We start from the raw sequence: 18,058 nt of genomic DNA on the forward strand, positions 1-18,058 counted from the left end.
ATCTAGATAAGACCCTTGCCCCAAAGCAATTCCATTGCCTAGGAATAACCTATGAAACTGAATCTTGCCAGTGAACTCTCCAGGCCCTATCAAAGTGCTCTGAGAGGAAGATCAGATAGCCAGAAAAACTTGTTAAAGCATTCAGCTGCTTGTGAACTGAATTTTAATTTGAAAGCTCATTTGTAGAATCCAGCAAATTAATATGTCGCTATTTCTCTTCTTATTGGTAGTGGTATCAATTTTTCATGTGTACCTTCCAGCCTCTTGTAATAGATTTCACTACAATCAAAACAATAAAATGGGATCCCAGTGAAGTATTAAATGTGTTTAGTCTGGCAAATGAGGGTTGGACCCTAGAGATGGAGAGTAATTGGAGAAATGCAAACCTTTCTTTTGCTATCATTCCGTTCTTCTGATAAAGATGATATCCCAATAGAAATTACAATCTGTAGCACAGCATTGCAGTTGGGCTCTTTTGTAGATGTCTTCATTGCCTGGAAAATACATGGATTTGCATAGGAAGAGTGTATGTTTAGAGAGAGAGGAGTCTGCCTTCAGAACAATACTGAAATCTCATCTTCCAGTGCCTGTGGCTTCAATAGCTTATGGTGCACCTCACTTTCAAGAACCCTGTTGCTGTATGGGGATAAATTTGTGTTTTATGGACACCCCTCATCTGTGCATTAAGTGCCTGTGGTTGTTGGGGCTGCCCGTGGTGCTCTGGCCAGAACTGCAGCTCTCCTGCCTGCCAGCACAGGTGTGTGAGGTGCCAGCACCCAGGGAGACCATGTGTGCTTCCCTGGCCTTGCAGCCCCCTATAAATACAGAAAAGACAAAGAAATAATGATGCTTATTCTTGGTCATACATGGAAAAGAGAGTTGTCTCTTCTGCCTTCAGAGCTCTGGGGTTTTCAACCACTGGAAAAATAAGTGAGTCTAGCAAAAGGAACTAATGAGCAATTCTGTTCCTAGATGAGACAGAGTACGAGTACAGTGGAAGTGAGGAGGAGGAGGAGGAAAATGACTCCGGAGAGCCCAGGTAGGAATCAGCATTGCATTTCTGGACTCATATCTCTCTAACTGTATCAGGTCAGCTTGGGTTACAGGCTGATATGGGCTAGAAATGGACACAGGACAGGTTGAGCACTGAGTGCCCTTCCCGGCAGAAGAGAGTATATTCCCTCTGCTAGATGGTGCATGGGGATAAGCTGATGTTACAAATCATCTTATCCAAAAGCCAGGCAAGAAGATCAGGTACCCTGTCACCTGTGGGATCTGCAGCGTGGTGAGGTGCTGTCATGGGAATGGGGGTATTGAGGTATGGAAAAAATGTGAGGTGAAATTAAAGAAGACTCTTTAAAATAAGGTTCCTCACGTCCAAGTGTAGCTCCCTCTTGCCATATAACTTTTCACCATGAAACCTCCCTGGTGCTGCTACAGGCACGGTAGGGCTGGAACTTTCTTTGGTGACATCTTTCAGAGTAATTAGTATCAGGTTATTCTATTATTTCACTGAGATAATGTATTTTAATAGCTGGCAGTGATTCATGCTAAATGTGCTTTGTGAGCAGCTAAATATAGTGTGTGCCACTGCAGCACAAGAGGCTTGGGTTAGAAACTTAATATATAGGAAACCTTTAGCAAATAAATTCATGATGAGCCATGAGGAGGTAGGTCTGTGGGGTCCCCTCACCCCCTCCATGCTCCAGTGCCCAAGCTCCGTCAGGTGTTTGGATGCTGTTGGGATGAAAGGAAGAGGGGCCACAGCGGGAAATCACGTGAGATTGGCAGAAGGTTTCAGGATGTGGGAGAGGATCTGCTCTGATGCCTCTCTCCTCTGCAGCTCCATCCTAAACCTGCCCGGGGAGTCGACCCTGCGGCGGGATTTCCTGCGGCTGCAGTTGGCCAACAAGGAGCGGTCGGAGGCGCTGCGGCGGCAGCAGCTGGAGCAGCAGCAGCGGGAGAACGAGGAGCACAAGCGGCAGTTGCTGGCCGAGCGGCAGAAGCGGATCGAGGAGCAGAAGGAGCAGAGGAGAAGGCTGGAGGAGGTAACTGGCCAGAGCCAAGCAATGGACTGGCAAAGGCTGGTGTTGGGCAGAGCAGAGGGGTTTCTGGTAGCAGGTCCCAAGTGACTGTTCTCAGCTTGGTTTAAGAAGATGGTGTCCTAACCTCTCTAGTTGGTTCTGCCACACTGGACAAACCCCACTGCTCATCCTTCTTGCATATCTGCCTCCAGCCATGCTCCTCAGAACAGTAAGAGTTGCCAACTCCTGTGAAGGCAGTAGGGCTGGTCCACTATAAATAAACCCTTGAAATACCAAACTTAAAAGGATCCCTGGAACTACTGAGCAGAGCTAGCCCATTACTGGGGTGACAGCTGTATTCAGTCAAGGTGGACAAAACTCTTACTGGTCCAGGCATTTGTCAAGTTCATTATCATTATTTGCTGCTATGGACTGTTACCGTTGAGAAGAAGTTGAAAAGCTCCATTTGCCCTTTCCCCAGATCCATGTGCCAGTTGTGTCCCTTCTAATACCTAATTTCAACTTCAGTCCTTACAGTCCCTGCCAATTACTATTTCTCTTGCAGGGGAGGGGCAGATGCCTGCCTGACTTGTGCAATGGTCCATATGTGCCCCCAGGCATAAGATTTCATTGCCCTTGTCTTAACATACCAGCTACAAATGCAATTGGTCATAAAATTACCCACTCCATTTAAAATCCAGCTGCAGTATTTGACTGGGTGACTTCTGGTGTCTCTGAGCTGCACAGCCTGTCTGCATTCTCTGTAGGAAGCACTTGCTTTTGGTTTGGCTCCTGGTTCTTGGATTGCACAAGTCCACCATAAAATGAGGGGGCTTTTCTCCTGCCCTTGGGTTTTTGACAGGGCTTTGCACAAAAGCACCCGTTACCTTGCACTGACCTCATCCCCAGGGTCTGATGGAAGAGTTCATATGTTAGAGATAATTAAATTAGTTTTCTGAAGAGTTCACTGATAGGTCTGAAAAAGGACTTGGAACAAATGGGCTATTAGAGCAGCAATCCCCTTAACTTGCAAGAGCCAGAGTGTCTGTTGTGTTTAACCTGACTCTCCCTGAGCTGTCTACTGCCCCAGGCCAGGGGTGCAGACAGGAAAGAATTTCAGGCAGCTCAGGGTTGGTGGTGATGATGGTGATGATATGTCCCTTCTTTGAGGTGGTCCTCTGTGCTCCTCCAGGGTAAAAACTAACACGGGCAAATCCCAGGCAAAGCATTTTTTCAGTCTGGTAATTATGTAGGTCTCTGGTGTTGTCAGGGCACGGCGCATCGTGCGTTCAATACATTGGAGGTCAGGCTTTGCTGTGTCCCATACCCTTCCCAAAGCTGGCAGGCTGATTTGGGAGAGGATGGGGTTTGCATGTAGGTGCACCCTGAAATCCCCTGCCCCAGCATATCTGAGGAACGTTGTAAGGAAGCCTGACTCTGCCTTTGTCCCAGTCTGCTTGCTGCAAGCAGTACAGGAGCAGAACAACAGCAGAATAAAAGGAGACACCAGATTAGCTGCAATCCTGTAATGAATACAATGCTTTGCTGCTGTATTAATGTGTTCTCTTCACATAGAAGAAAATTGTTCTCTCTCTTCACCACTTCCCAGGCAGGTTTTGAATGGAGGACTAATCCCCTTGCTAAAGCTGACAAGCTCTGCCCTGAGCTATGGAGGTGCTGCCTTGCAGGGATGAGATGAGCACAGCCCTCCTGGGCTCTGCTGGTCCCCCTGTCCTTTCCCCCAAGTCATTAAAAGCTAATGCCACTGTAGCCAGGATTTAAAATCAGTGCCTCTGCTTCTGGTGGCTCTAACACACCCCTTGGGCTCTTTACCCATTGCCTTCTTCCCAGCTGTCTTGCAGTTTCCAGACCTACATTGAAAGGAAGAGACCTACTGGAGCAAAGCTGTCAGAGGCATTTTCACTCTCCTGCTATGTAAAAAGAACTGGGGAAGGAAGAAGCATCCTCTGCCCTCCCCAGCACAGGTCCCCCAGCACATCAGCCCTGTGGGTTTATCTAGGATTAGAACAGAGCAGGCAGCTGCACACTGGCAGTGTGGTGGCCCCAGCATCTTCCCTAGTAGCCATCTTCTCAGGTCCACCTCACTGGGTTTAGCCTCACCTCCATCTCCAGCCATGGAGTAAGATGAGCTGCTTCTCTTTATTAGGCACCGTTCACACAGTGAGGAAGAAACGTAGCTGAGTTGCTATGGTGAGCATTAAAGCAAGAGTCCTTGAAGAGGTACAAACCTGTTGGAATTGCAGGGGTTAGGAGGGACACTCCCCAGCACAGCCAGCTGCAAGGTGTCTTGTATCTGCCATGGGCTGCTGTAGGAAAACCAGAAAAACAACAGGGGGAAGAGATTAGCAAACAAAGGTTCCTTGCTGCTATGGGGAGCTGGCTAGAGGAGCTGCACAAGCAGCTTTGAGCATCCTGCCCTTGAGCTTCCTGCTCCTGGAGGAGTCTCAGCATCCACCTTGGGGAGGGATGCTGCCTCTGCATGGGAATGGCTTTGTACCCCCAGACTGCCCCACTATTTTTAGATTTGCACTAACTTCAGTTGCTGAGTCTTGGCTCCAGATTTAGTTTGGTTAATGGGAACATGGTTTCTTTATGGTCTAAGAAGGGGTGTGCCTCCAACAGGCAGTACTGTACCAGCAGATCTCTGGGAGGGGAGACCAGTGGAAGGCTCAGATTACTGGATTTTCAAAATAAATTTGACCTTTAAAACCCAATAGAGCATCCGGGACAAATAAACACTTGGAGCTGGTGGCTTTTGGGGCTCCTAAGTCAGCCTGTTTAGCACTGCCAGGCATATTACTGTGTTTATAGAAAGAGCTGTGACTCAGAACAAGACGCCGTGAAGGTGGCCAGGCTGGGTGAGCACATTGGCTGGGCCCCAGTGCAGCACCAAAATGATTGACTTTGGAGAATGCCAAGCTCAAAAGTTTCTGGAGTTCATTTGTACTGGAGACACGCAGTAAAAGAGCTGGAGAAAGGCTGTCAGTGGAATAACTGATCCATTCCTCTGTCAGAGCAGACCTTCAGTAGATTTTCTTATAGTTTTCCAATACTGTTTTTGAATACTTCTGGGACAAAGGTCCCATCGTTTTTGTTCCCTCACCCAGCAGGGCTCATAATGAAGGAATCCCGTTTTTTCTGTCATCTTGATTTTTGTAAACAAGGATCTTTGAACCTCTCATGAAGTACTTTTCATTTTAGGGCATTTTTGGGGAAATCCACGGTCTTCTAAAATTGTTCCTGCAATAGCACCAAATCCATATATCAAAAGTCAAGTGAGGAAGTCTGCTGGTGGTCTCCTGATGCCCCTCATGCTGCCTACAAGATCTGCTCCCCTCCTTAGCATATCTCCTTGCATCTGTCAGACACTTGAGTCTCCTTTTTCAACAGCTGACTGATTTCCTTCTTTAAGGCTGAATCTTCTTCAAGGCAGCCGGAGAGACTTAGATTTGCAGCTGTCTTTAATTGCAGTGGAAGTAAAAATCCCCACACTAGCTTTGAAACCAGGACCTTCATGAGAAGACAGTTGCAGCTTTGTTTCCTTTCCTACAGAAAGTTGGTCTCGTGAATTTGAAAGGTGCACCAGAACTAAATGCAAAAAAAAGCCAAAATTAGGGAATTAAATACCAATGGATGAAATAGCACCAAGGGAAATACTTGTGAAATGCAGAAGGATGAATAGGCTTGAATATATATAGTATTTTTTCCCTGTATATACATAGATATATATAGTTCCCTAATAAGCACTCCATTTGTTGCTGGCACAGAATGAGCCTTGCTGCACCAGTTTAACCACCAAAGCTCCAGCTGAGCAGTAGGAATAACACATCTCCCCGTCAGGAGCATTAGGGATCCTGCAAGACAAATCTCTGTACAGACTTTTGGCAGCAGTGGGCAGATGTAGTCAGGGAGGTGTTTACATAGCCTCATTTTTCTGCCATCTTGTGGATTTTTTTCCTTTCTAGGTATAAAACGAAGGTCAGATCATTACAGGGGACAGAGAAGGCAAAGCTAACTGTCTTGCCCTTTGCATGTGGGGTTTCATTCAGTGCTGGTCGTTCAGGGGAACAAGTTGCAACTCCTTTATTATCTTAACCGGCGGAAGACTGTCTACTTGAAGCTCTTACAATGTAATGCAAAAAAATTCCAGCAATTAATTACAGATAAACTTAGGGTAGCTAAAATGGAGGTTGTTATTTTTGTCTGTATATGCAGGTGTCACACAGCTTGTAGGAACATTTTCATTAAAGTGACAGCCTTTTTGCAGTAATAGGATACATGGGGGCATTGCTGTGGTCCTGGCACTGTCCCTTACCTATTTCCAACAAGAGCTGTATTGCAGCAGCTCCTGTAGTGCAGGTATGTGCTAAGCCTTACTTGTCTCTAGCTTTTCTTTGGTTAGAAAGTGTTTAGAACTCAGAGTTTCTGAAGCACAAGCCCTTTCCTGCATGGAGCATCCCTCCATGATGACCTTGACTAAAAGCTCTTGTGATGGTTCGAAGCTGATCAGATCCCTGTTTGCCATGGTGGGAAGTTCTGACCCAGTTTCTCTACCAGTGGGAAACACCTCTCTGTGCTCCAGTGCTTGGTGTGTCAGGAAAATATGACGTTCCCGCCACAGTCACTCTTTTCCCTCGTGGCTCAGATAAATGACCCTGTCACAACAATGCAACCACCTAGAATATTTGTTCTCATTTGTCACTTGGAATTCCCCTTCCACTTCTTTGCTGGCTTATGCTTGTGTTTGGGAGCAGCAGCCAAGGTTTCCAGGAGCCTCTTCTTGCAAGTGTTGGTGCCTCTCCGAGCTCACTGGGGTCACAGGGCAGCTCCAGCTCAGTGATCACTCGTAGTCCTGAACCCATCTGATCTAGTGAAGTGAGCTTGCTCCTTTGAAGTCCTTGTTTCATGCCAGGTCTCCAAGGACCTTCCCAGCAGAGGTTTCGCCTTTGTGTGTTTTCCCTCATCAATATTTAAAACCTGTCATTTCTAGTGCAGTGCAAATAAGATCCCATCCTGGCTTACAAGCAGCTACATACAGCTTTACCTGCAGTTATAGAAATGCAGTCCTAATTAATTGGCACTCTTGCTTTGCATGAATAATAGATCTGTATAGTGTAAATACACATAGTAGTTTTGGGCTTGGAAAAACGTGGGAAGCATGCATTCACAGTGGGAGAGGGAGGACAGAAAACAGGGAGAAAGAAGGGAAATAAAGAGAGATCTTGGATTCTCTCTTTTTTTCTACATGCGCTTTCCATATGCAGTTCTCAACTCATCTTAATCCCTACTTTAAACAGGGTCCCCACCCCACTGGCATGAGCAGAAGTGGCAGGGAGATGGGGCCGTTACTGCAGGGCCAGGTCCCTTCCAGATGTTTGCCAGCTGCGGCGGGGCGGGGCAGGAGGTGCTGCCACTGCAGCCCTGCCCTGCGGGGGCTCAGGGCTGCCGGGAGCTGAGGGGGCTCCTCATGAGACCCTGGCAAATCACTCGCTAGTAACGTGACCTGAGCTGGAGGGAAGTGCTGTGCTCCTGGCCTCCATCAATGTATAGACAGCCTGAGCACGGAGAGCCTGGCTGTGCCAGGGTGCAGGGGTCCTTTAAATACCCAGAAGAGTATCAGACCTGGCTTTGAAAGAAGACTCTGCTTAGGAGGCTTAATTCCCAGCTCCTGGGGTTAACTAAGCTTTTTGGTGTGGAGGAGGTTGGTGGTTAGATGTTGCTCTATAGCAGAGAGACCAGGGGCAGGACAAGCTTGCTGGAGCTGTTGGGTGCATGGTGTCCTGGAGGGATGGTGGTGAGCTGCTTCATCCCTGGGAAGAATGCTTTTGTCTCCCTCCTTGGAGTGGTTTGGCTTTGTTCTCCTGCTGGATTGGAAATAAAGCCCAATCAGGTGATTTTTGTTTAAGAAATAGCTGTGGCATTCAGGGCCTTGCCTCCTGCCAGCCAAGCTCAGCCTACACAAGCATAATGTGCTTTATTCAGCAGCATGCTAATTTAACTAAAAGAAACCAAAAAAACCCCAACAAAACAAAAATCATATGGAACCCAAAAATGTTAAAGCGTTAAACTCCCCTCCAAACCCAGTGTGATGCACACTGTGACTGGAAGCTCAGAGTAACATGTTCCTAACCCTTTAGCAAAAGATCCATGGTCCTGAGTGCACAGGAGCAGTGACCACCACCAGCAGCGGGACATGCCAGAGCCTGGAGCTGGCAGGTTGTTTCAGGTGGGATGCAATTTTCCTGTCCTGAGGCAAGTGGAACAGCACTGATAATCGTGGCTTTAGGTGGCAGTAAAGCTGTGCTGCAGCCCCAACACTGAGCTGGAGGAAAGCAGCAGATCCCTGAACAGGGTGGCTGTGGATGTTCCCAGTGGATGAGCAGGGAGCCAGCAAGACAGGCAATGGCTCCTCCCTGTATTGAAATGTGAGGGTGTCTTTAAATATTTGTTAAAATATCTATCTATAAATGCATCTATCTTTATAGGCATCTATCAAGATACCTATAGATATCTATCTCTAGAAAGATATTCAGAGAGATACACAAGAATACGTAATAAAATACAGAGCAGAATATAGAACAGGTAAGAACAGAATGATAGTATCTATAACAGATGTTTATCTAAGAGAATAGGGTATCTATTAGATATCTATTATAAATACATATATTAGAGGTGGTTCTATTGTATTAGGCTATTGTATTAAGAGATAGATCTATATAATATTTATAATATTTATATCATTTCTCCATAGATACGTATAATAGGGATATACAGATATCTAGATAGAACATACCTATCTAGATATCAATCCATTGATTTCAGATCCATCAGTACACACAGTGCAGGGTCCCTGCAGAGCAGCAGTTCAAAGCATCTTTGTCTCCAGAGAGCTCAGCCAGCTCCTTGTGCAGAGCTGCAATGGTGGGCTGCCAGCTCCAGCCCTCCACGTGATGCAGGGACTGCCTGGCACTGCCAGCCCCCCGGAGCCCGCCTGCCCACTGCTGCCAGCTCAGTGCTCTGTGTCGGCACCGGCCGAAGAAAAAGGAAAGGAAAAAGAGGGAGAAAAAGGGAGCAGGTTTCTGCTTCAGCCAGCTGCCTCCCCGTTAGCACTGCAGGCGTGTTGCTGCACCCAGCAGGGATGGAGCTAGGGCAGACTGCAGAGCCCCAGCAGCCAGTGTTGGCATTTGAGTGCCCTCTGCCGCTGTGGCGGGGGGGCTGTGGTGGGGGGCAGCTGCAGCCCCTCTGCTTCCATGGCAGGGCACTGCTGCAACTTGCTGTGAGCCCCTGATGGGGAGCGGGGTGATTCGGGTAGTTGGAGGAGGGATGTTGTGTTCAAAGCAGGGGCTGTGGGGGCTGCAGGCATCACCTGGGTGCCCATCACCCCAGAATGCCAAGCAGAGGGATGTGACCCAGGAGGGAAGGGGCTGGGCTGGCCTGAGGACAGCAAAGGAAGCTCATTTTGTCTTTTGAAAGCAAAAAACCCTTGAACTTTGGATCTTCTGTATTAGCTTCTGGTCTTGGCAAACATTAAGAGGGACGTGTTCATCTCAGCAAGCAGTAGCACCCCCAGCACTCTCCTTCATCCTTATTGGGTGAGTTTTGTGCTGAGATATGAGTTGCCCATAAACGATGGGTTCATGTGGCTCCCAGGTGAGCACCCCCTGTGTCTGGAACCTGATTAACCCAGCAGTCAGGCATGCTGGGATGTGGGGACCATGCATGGGGCTTCACTGGCAAGTGGGAGAAGAACTGGGATTGCCTGCCTGGTCTGGCACTGGTTTGGAGGATGCTGTGGGTTCTCCTTAACCAGTGCCAGGCATGGGAGCTGGTGAGGATGAAGTGGGATCAACAAGCCTCTCTACCACCCTATATGGACCTGCCAGCTGGCAAGGCATCTCCTTGGGCAGGTGGGAACATTCCAGGTCTCTGGGTAAGGTGGCTCCCCAAAAATAATGCAAAAAAGGACTTTGAGCTTCTGGGGACAGGAGTGGTGGTGCTGACCTGTGCCTCCTGCCCCCCACAGCAACAGAGGCGGGAGAAGGAGCTGCGGAAGCAGCAGGAGCGGGAGCAGCGGCGGCACTACGAGGAGCAGATGCGGCGGGAGGAGGAGCGGCGACGTGCCGAGCACGAGCAGGTAGCCCAGCAGGAGCAGGGCAATTCCTCTTCTGCTCATCAGAGAGAGGTCCTTCTCCTAAACACTTTGATTTTTTGCCACTTGAAAGCAAATTGCTTAATTGTTAACGCTGCGTGTGTCACTTTCCACTGCCGCCATTTATTTCTGTGTGATGCACTTGCTGGCCTGCAGATGTGGAGTCACTTGATGCAGGTTTTTGCCACCCACTGGTTCCCAAAGTGGGGTTTTGTGGTGGTCCCAATAAATGTTTGCCATTTTCCCTCTTTACCCTCTGAGGTCCCAGTACAGTGGTGGATACTCCAGGCTCTTTGGGCAGGGGTGGAGGGTGTCCAGGCTGATGAATCGGTGTCAGCTCTCGGCTGGGATGGATGGGGGTGCCCACCTCATTCCCCTTCCTCTTGGGAAATACTGTTTCTTTTACCTTCTCTCTCTTTTTCCTTTGATTCTTGCTGCCCATGCCTCCAGGAATACATCAGGCGACAGTTAGAGGAGGAGCAGAGACAGTTAGAGATCCTGCAGCAGCAGTTGTTGCAGGAGCAAGCTCTACTTCTGGTAAATGGGAGGCCCCAGCCACGCTTGTCGCTTTCTGCCCGTGTCGTGTCCGCATGTGCCCGTGTGTGCCCATGTTCCCCCCAGTGCCTCCCACCGTGCTGAGGTTCAGGGGGCACTGTGGCCACCAGCATGCCTCGATTCCCTGCCTCAGGCTGCTCCCCTGGGGTGCACACCTTGTGCCTTCCTGAGCAGAGCAGCCCGCTTTGCTGCTGAGGGCTGTTTGCAGCATGCTGGAGCGGGGCTGAGCTGTTGCGTGTCTGCACCTGCCAGGTTGTCGTCACCTGCCAAACCCACCCTGCCACGTGGGTTTCCATACTCCAAGTAAAGACTTTTGGTTTCAATTTCCTCACAGGAACACTGTATATTCCCTCTAGCTCTGTTTTCCTTCTAGATGTCCTTTTTTTAAAATTTAATTTAATTTTGAGTTGCCCTTTTTTGATGCTGGTAGCTGTTACTCTCACTGCATTTTCTCTTAATCTGCAGGGATTATTCTTTTTCTCTCTTGCTAGTAATTTTATTTAGGGAAAAGAAAAACCCTCACACAAGCCCTTGTCTTTTAAAAAGACCCTTTCAAAATCATTTACTCACTAAATCTCATAGAGCCATAGGGATTCAGAAAGATCATACAGCTGGCTCATCTGTGTGCCCCTTCCCACCAGCAATGAGTTGGTCCTACAGAGGCTTCAGTTGGCTGCTGGTGTGTGGCACCTCATCAAATTGACACGTTGCTCTTCCCATCCAGAATAATGTGGGCAAATTCAGTGGTAGCTCCCAAGAGGGTGTCTGAGCCCCTGGGAGTTGTCTCAGTGTTTCCCTGTTCAGGCAGCTCTAGCTCCCCCTGATCCAGCAGACAGGACAGTTCACCAGCAGCAAAGTGCCAGCCCAGAGGCCACAGCCCTGCATGTCCTGGTTCTGTCCCCCCACCTGTCTCTCCAAGATGCTTTACAGCTCTGCCCCCAGAGTCTTTCAAATCAAGGAGCTTTGCCAGAAAACAGCCGTTCAGAGACTCAGGCCCCGTTTTCCACCCAAACCAATACATGTGCAGTTTGCAGCCCTGCATTTCCAGGGCCCCTGTGTCACTGTGGTTTCTTCTGGGTCAGGAGTATAAGCGCAAGCAGCTGGAGGAGCAGCGGCAGGCGGAGAGGCTGCAGAGGCAGCTCCAGCAGGAGCGGGACTACCTGGTGTCCCTGCAGCAGCAGCAGCAGCAGCAGCGGCAGGACCAGAGGCCGGCAGAGAAGAAACCCCTCTACCATTACAAAGAAGGGATAAATGCCAGCGAGAAACCAGCGTGGGCCAAGGAGGTAGGCAAGAGTGAGGAGCAGGGTGATGCTTGGCTGCATCTGCAGGGCTGGGCACGTGGTTTGGTCTGGGAACATTCCAGGTCTCTGGGTAAGGTGGCTCCCCAAAAATAATGCAAAAAAGGACTTTGAGCTTCTGGGGACAGGAGTGGTGGTGCTGACCTGTGCCTCCTGCCCCCCACAGCAACAGAGGCGGGGGAAGGAGCTGCGGAAGCAGCAGGAGCGGGAGCAGCGGCGGCACTACGAGGAGCAGATGCGGCGGGAGGAGGAGCGGCGACGTGCCGAGCACGAGCAGGTAGCCCAGCAGGAGCAGGGCAATTCCTCTTCTGCTCATCAGAGAGAGGTCCTTCTCCTAAACACTTTGATTTTTTGCCACTTGAAAGCAAATTGCTTAATTGTTAACGCTGCGTGTGTCACTTTCCACTGCCGCCATTTATTTCTGTGTGATGCACTTGCTGGCCTGCAGATGTGGAGTCACTTGATGCAGGTTTTTGCCACCCACTGGTTCCCAAAGTGGGGTTTTGTGGTGGTCCCAATAAATGTTTGCCATTTTCCCTCTTTACCCTCTGAGGTCCCAGTACAGTGGTGGATACTCCAGGCTCTTTGGGCAGGGGTGGAGGGGGCCCAGGCTGATGAATCGGTGTCCAGGCTGATGAATCGGTGTCAGCTCTCGGCCGGGATGGATGGGGGTGCCCATCTCATTCCCCTTCCTCTTGGGAAAGACTGTTTCTTTTACCTTCTCTCTCTTTTTCCTTTGATTCTTGCTGCCCATGCCTCCAGGAATACATCAGGCGACAGTTAGAGGAGGAGCAGAGACAGTTAGAGATCCTGCAGCAGCAGTTGTTGCAGGAGCAAGCTCTACTTCTGGTAAATGGGAGGCCCCAGCCACGCTTGTCGCTTTCTGCCCGTGTCGTGTCCGCATGTGCCCGTGTGTGCCCATGTTCCCCCCAGTGCCTCCCACCGTGCTGAGGTTCAGGGGGCACTGTGGCCACCAGCATGCCTCGATTCCCTGCCTCAGGCTGCTCCCCTGGGGTGCACACCTTGTGCCTTCCTGAGCAGAGCAGCCCGCTTTGCTGCTGAGGGCTGTTTGCAGCATGCTGGAGCGGGGCTGAGCTGTTGCGTGTCTGCACCTGCCAAACCCACCCTGCCACGTGGGTTTCCATACTCCAAGTAAAGACTTTTGGTTTCAATTTCCTCACAGGAACACTGTATATTCCCTCTAGCTCTGTTTTCCTTCTAGATGTCCTTTTTTTAAAATTTAATTTAGTTTTGAGTTGCCCTTTTTTGATGCTGGTAGCTGTTACTCTCACTGCATTTTCTCTTAATCTGCAGGGATTATTCTTTTTCTCTCTTGCTAGTAATTTTATTTAGGGAAAAGAAAAACCCTCACACAAGCCCTTGTCTTTTAAAAAGACCCTTTCAAAATCATTTACTCACTAAATCTCATAGAGCCATAGGGATTCAGAAAGATCATACAGCTGGCTCATCTGTGTGCCCCTTCCCACCAGCAATGAGTTGGTCCTACAGAGGCTTCAGTTGGCTGCTGGTGTGTGGCACCTCATCAAATTGACACGTTGCTCTTCCCATCCAGAATAATGTGGGCAAATTCAGTGGTAGCTCCCAAGAGGGTGTCTGAGCCCCTGGGAGTTGTCTCAGTGTTTCCCTGTTCAGGCAGCTCTAGCTCCCCCTGATCCAGCAGACAGGACAGTTCACCAGCAGCAAAGTGCCAGCCCAGAGGCCACAGCCCTGCATGTCCTGGTTCTGTCCCCCCACCTGTCTCTCCAAGATGCTTTACAGCTCTGCCCCCAGAGTCTTTGAAATCAAGGAGCTTTGCCAGAAAACAGCCGTTCAGAGACTCAGGCCCCGTTTTCCACCCAAACCAATACATGTGCAGTTTGCAGCCCTGCATTTCCAGGGCCCCTGTGTCACTGTGGTTTCTTCTGGGTCAGGAGTATAAGCGCAAGCAGCTGGAGGAGCAGCGGCAGGCGGAGAGGCTGCAGAGGCAGCTCCAGCAGGAGCGGGACTACCTGGTGTCCCTGCAGCAGCAGCAGCAGCAGCAGCGGCAGGACCAGAGGCCGGCAGAGAAGAAACCCCTCTACCATTACAAAGAAGGGATAAATGCCAGCGAGAAACCAGCGTGGGCCAAGGAGGTAGGCAAGAGTGAGGAGCAGGGTGATGCTTGGCTGCATCTGCAGGGCTGGGCACGTGGTTTGGTCTGAAATACAAATGGGCCTCCAGCAGATGCCAGTAGCTGTGCTGGAAACACTCCCAGTTCAAGTGTGTGCGTCAGCATGTACATTTGTGCAAGCAAAGAGGGTAGAGGATGGAGGTTTTTCCGTGAGGGTAAGCAAAGAGGAGGTTGGTTCCTATAGCTGGGCACATGTGTGTCCACAAGTCTGCTTGGGGTCAGGGGTGAATAAAAAAGGTGGCTGTAGCCAGGTTCCTTGCTGGGCACAAGTTCAGTTCCCCATAGTCAAACACAGATCAGACAGCTTTTCCTCCTTTGATCAGGGCTGTATCTCTTGGGGTTGCTCTTCTTTCATGTTTTTCCACAAAGACAAGCCACGCTATCAATTTTCTTTTTCTCTCCAGCAAAAAAAGAGGGAACAGTTTTAACAATTGAGATCTTGAATATTAATTCTTGCCTGGCTGAACAGATGAAGGCATTCATTGCCTGCAGTGCGGTTTCAGCATCATGTGCAAACTCTTTCTACTTAATTTTTGTGATGGCACCATCTTGCCATTAATTTTTCTGAAGTTCTTTGTGTTTAATTGGTTTGATTTTGTAACCCTACGTTTGAGCAGAAAGTTCTTTTCATTACTCATCTGTTCTTCCCACTAAGTTGGACGACTGCTCTCCTGCCAAATGTCTGGCACCCGTTAGTCCTGGCAGAGATGTGATGTGCATCCAACATGTAGCTCTCTCCTGGCTTTTCTTCTTGACATCCCTCAGCTTCGTCCACAATACCTGCAAGCATCTCATGTTCAAGAAATTCTTTCAGATGTCCAGTGCTCAGCAAAGGCCAATAATACTAATAGTTCTTCACCTTTCTGAACCATCACATAGGTAGATGCGAGTGTCAAAAACTTCATTTCTTCATAGTCCCCTGGGTTTCTCCTTCGTTCCCTTCTGATTCAGTCTTTGGACTCCTGGTGGTGTTGCACCAGAAAATGTATGTATTCATGGATTCATTCAATTAATGGATTCATTCATTCAATGTATTCATGGATTTTCAGCATCATTCTCCAGCCCTTCCAGTCCAAGAAGAGGTTGGGTAGAGTCTGTAGATAAGACCTTCCAGATGTGCCTCTAAGCCTCCTCTGATAGGAGAGGCTTCCACCTATGGGGTGCCCTGCTGTTTTCTGCAGAACTGGGTCTCTCTTGTCCATCTGCAGAGGTGCTGAGAGTAGGCAGCAGGCAGGAAGAAGGGAGTAAACTCTGTATTTCATTGCTTGGTTTTGAGTAAATCCTCTGGAATTTTTCTAATATGCCTCTGGCACTGTCTTCAAAACTGTAACAGAGACAGATAAAAAGGAATCCTATTCTTTATCTGGGGTGAAGGAGAAAAGTGCTGGATTTAGTTTCCATTTCAAACACAAAGGTTCTGTGGGGAGGTATCTTTTTTGATGCCATCACTGGAAGCAGGATGCTGGGAACTATAGAGTGTGAACAAGAGCAGCAGAACGTGGCCTTAAACCCTTTACTGAAACCATAGGGAAGGTGAGGTTTGCTGTTGTTGGGGAACACCTCCAGCATCCACCAATTAGCTCTCCAAACCATTTTTTCTTTACCTGTGTCACTCTGTCTGGTTTCTAATGGAGCATTCAAAGCTGTGACTGTGGCATCTTTCTGCTCTTGGGAGCATTAGTTTGATGTACTGCCTTGACACAACACCCTTGGGAACTTCCCAAAACTCCTCCTGCCTCCATCCACTGCTTTATCTACTGCATAGTCCCACTTTTAGCACAGTTCAGCTACTTCACTGCACAAATTGAAGCACCAGCCTTGCTGGCTACACAGATAGACTTGTTCAAGACTTACTTAATCAGCCTGCCATGGTTCTTGCTGTAGTTTTATCAATTTCCATACCCAACCCATGCATGCTGATTTAACTGAAATACTGAGTTTTCCTGTGGGAACAAGGAATAGACAAGTCTGATGCTCAGCCTGCAATTTCTGGAGGCTCTGCAGAGCTTGTTGGGATATTTCCTGAAGATTTTCTGTGATATCCCATCCTTGTTTTATGCTCTGGTCTCTTCTCTTTTAGGAGCCTGGTTACCACAGGTGAATTGTCCTCATGCCATACCCCTCTGCCTTTCATACCTCTCCTTTATTCACTTGTTTTCCCACCTTATTTGTCTGCACATGCTGACTCCAAGACCCTGCAGACATGGGGTAAAGCATAAAGGTGAGGCTGTGTCCCCTCACATTGTGGTTGTGTCCCTGTGTCCCCTTGGTGAGGGACTGGTGATGCAGGCAAAGCTCTGGGTCAGGAAACAGGCTGTACTGCATCTTTCATGGCTTCCCCAGAGCACAGTCAAGGATTTATCTTCTTTTTTATGCTAGACCAAACAGTCTGATCACATAGTCCCACCAACATAAATGGATGCACGTCCCCATCTGCTGTCCTTTCTGTGCATCTTCCAAGTGAAGGATCATCCATGGGAAGTTAACTTGGGATACAGCTTGGGTGCTGTCCCAGACCTGCCTTCTTTACTCAGGCACATCTCTCCTTATAATGAGAGAATAGCTGGGCCTTTTCAGATATCATGTTGAGACCCTCTGATGATCCACCCAGGGAAGTGGCATTAGCACTCTAAGCAGTAATACTGTAATCAACAGCTCTCAATTTCTGACACTTGCAGACCAGTATTTGCTAACCCAAGTGATGCAGATAGCCAGGGCTAACTTCTCAGTGACAAAGCAGCTTGGTAAGCTGAAGGGTAGGTTTGGGCAGGTATGTGCCATACGTGACCATGCATAAAGGAGGGGACACCTTTAATAAGATGTTTTCCACATGGTGGGTGGGCCTTGCAGTGCTTTCCTGCATCTCAGAGCTTCCTGGGGGATCAGCTGTGCATCACAGGAACCAATGCACATGTCAGCTCCTCCTTCAGTCCCTGTGGCTTTTATCCTTCTCTTGCTTTTAAGTGATGTGTTAAAACATTAGCAGCCTTCAACTGGGATCTGCACAGAAGTTTCCTGTTTGAGAGGAATCTTGAGTACAATTTGAGATGGCTTGAACCACAGTGATGATGAAATCCTGCAGGGTTCTGCTGCTTTTTCCCCCCCTCCCTGCCTAATGGTGGAGTCAATAAGGCTCCATCAAGTACAGGTGGATAGTCCCAAGAGCATCTTCTGCTGTGCTGATGCAACAGGGTGCTAGCGAGGAGTTGCTAGCAGTGGGAAACCAAGCCCCTTTCTCCTTCCCAGTACAGAGACATCCCTGTTTCATCACTCTCCTGTCTTCTCCTCCAAGCAAGCTTTGAAGTCCTCCATAATTAGCTGCACATTACAGCCTGGCAGCGTGCCGGGGGTGCCGGCAAACAGCCGGAGGACTCGGTGGCGGCGGCAGCATCTCTGCCTGCAGTTGTTCATGCCAAGGCTTGGCTGATCAGGAGATGTACCGGCCTGGGTCTGTGACCCAGCACCCGTGCTGCTCCTCCCTAGTCCAGAGGGAGTTCTCCTTTCTGCCCTGCTCTCCTTCCCATTCTTGTGCCCACTTCCGTGGGCGTCACTGAACCAAGTTCAGCACAAGCTCTGCTAGCCATTGGGTGGCACCTGGGGAAGTTGTGACGAGCTCTTGGGGCACAGCAGTGGCCCAGATGGTCCTTTATGAGTGAGTCCATAACACAGATCTCCTGCCTGAACATTACTCTTGACTCCTGCTCAGTATCTGAAAGAGGGAAGAGATTAATTTGTATTAATACAACCGTGCATAGATTTAATGAGTATTTGTTTACTTAAAGAAGAGCTGTGGTTCTTCCCAAGCAAACCTGTTTTAAAGATTGCTGTTTAACATGACATT

At 48.9% G+C, this 18,058-nt stretch overlaps 1 protein-coding gene across 1 annotated transcript in view; it reads left to right on the plus strand.

Annotated features, from left to right (window-relative positions):
- Positions 1–18,058, plus strand: part of TNIK (TRAF2 and NCK interacting kinase) — a 131,116-nt gene that overhangs the window by 81,799 nt on the left and 31,259 nt on the right. Inside the window, exons 11-15 of the mRNA XM_010006829.1 lie at positions 973–1,039; positions 1,844–2,048; positions 10,069–10,179; positions 10,645–10,731; positions 11,832–12,032. Coding sequence (XP_010005131.1) covers positions 973–1,039; positions 1,844–2,048; positions 10,069–10,179; positions 10,645–10,731; positions 11,832–12,032 — 671 coding nt within the window. The remainder of the gene's footprint in view (positions 1–972; positions 1,040–1,843; positions 2,049–10,068; positions 10,180–10,644; positions 10,732–11,831; positions 12,033–18,058) is intronic.

Source organism: Chaetura pelagica, unplaced genomic scaffold (assembly GCF_000747805.2).
Source record: "Chaetura pelagica isolate M959 unplaced genomic scaffold, ChaPel_1.0 scaffold341, whole genome shotgun sequence".
Classification (NCBI taxonomy): Eukaryota; Metazoa; Chordata; class Aves; order Apodiformes; family Apodidae; genus Chaetura; species Chaetura pelagica.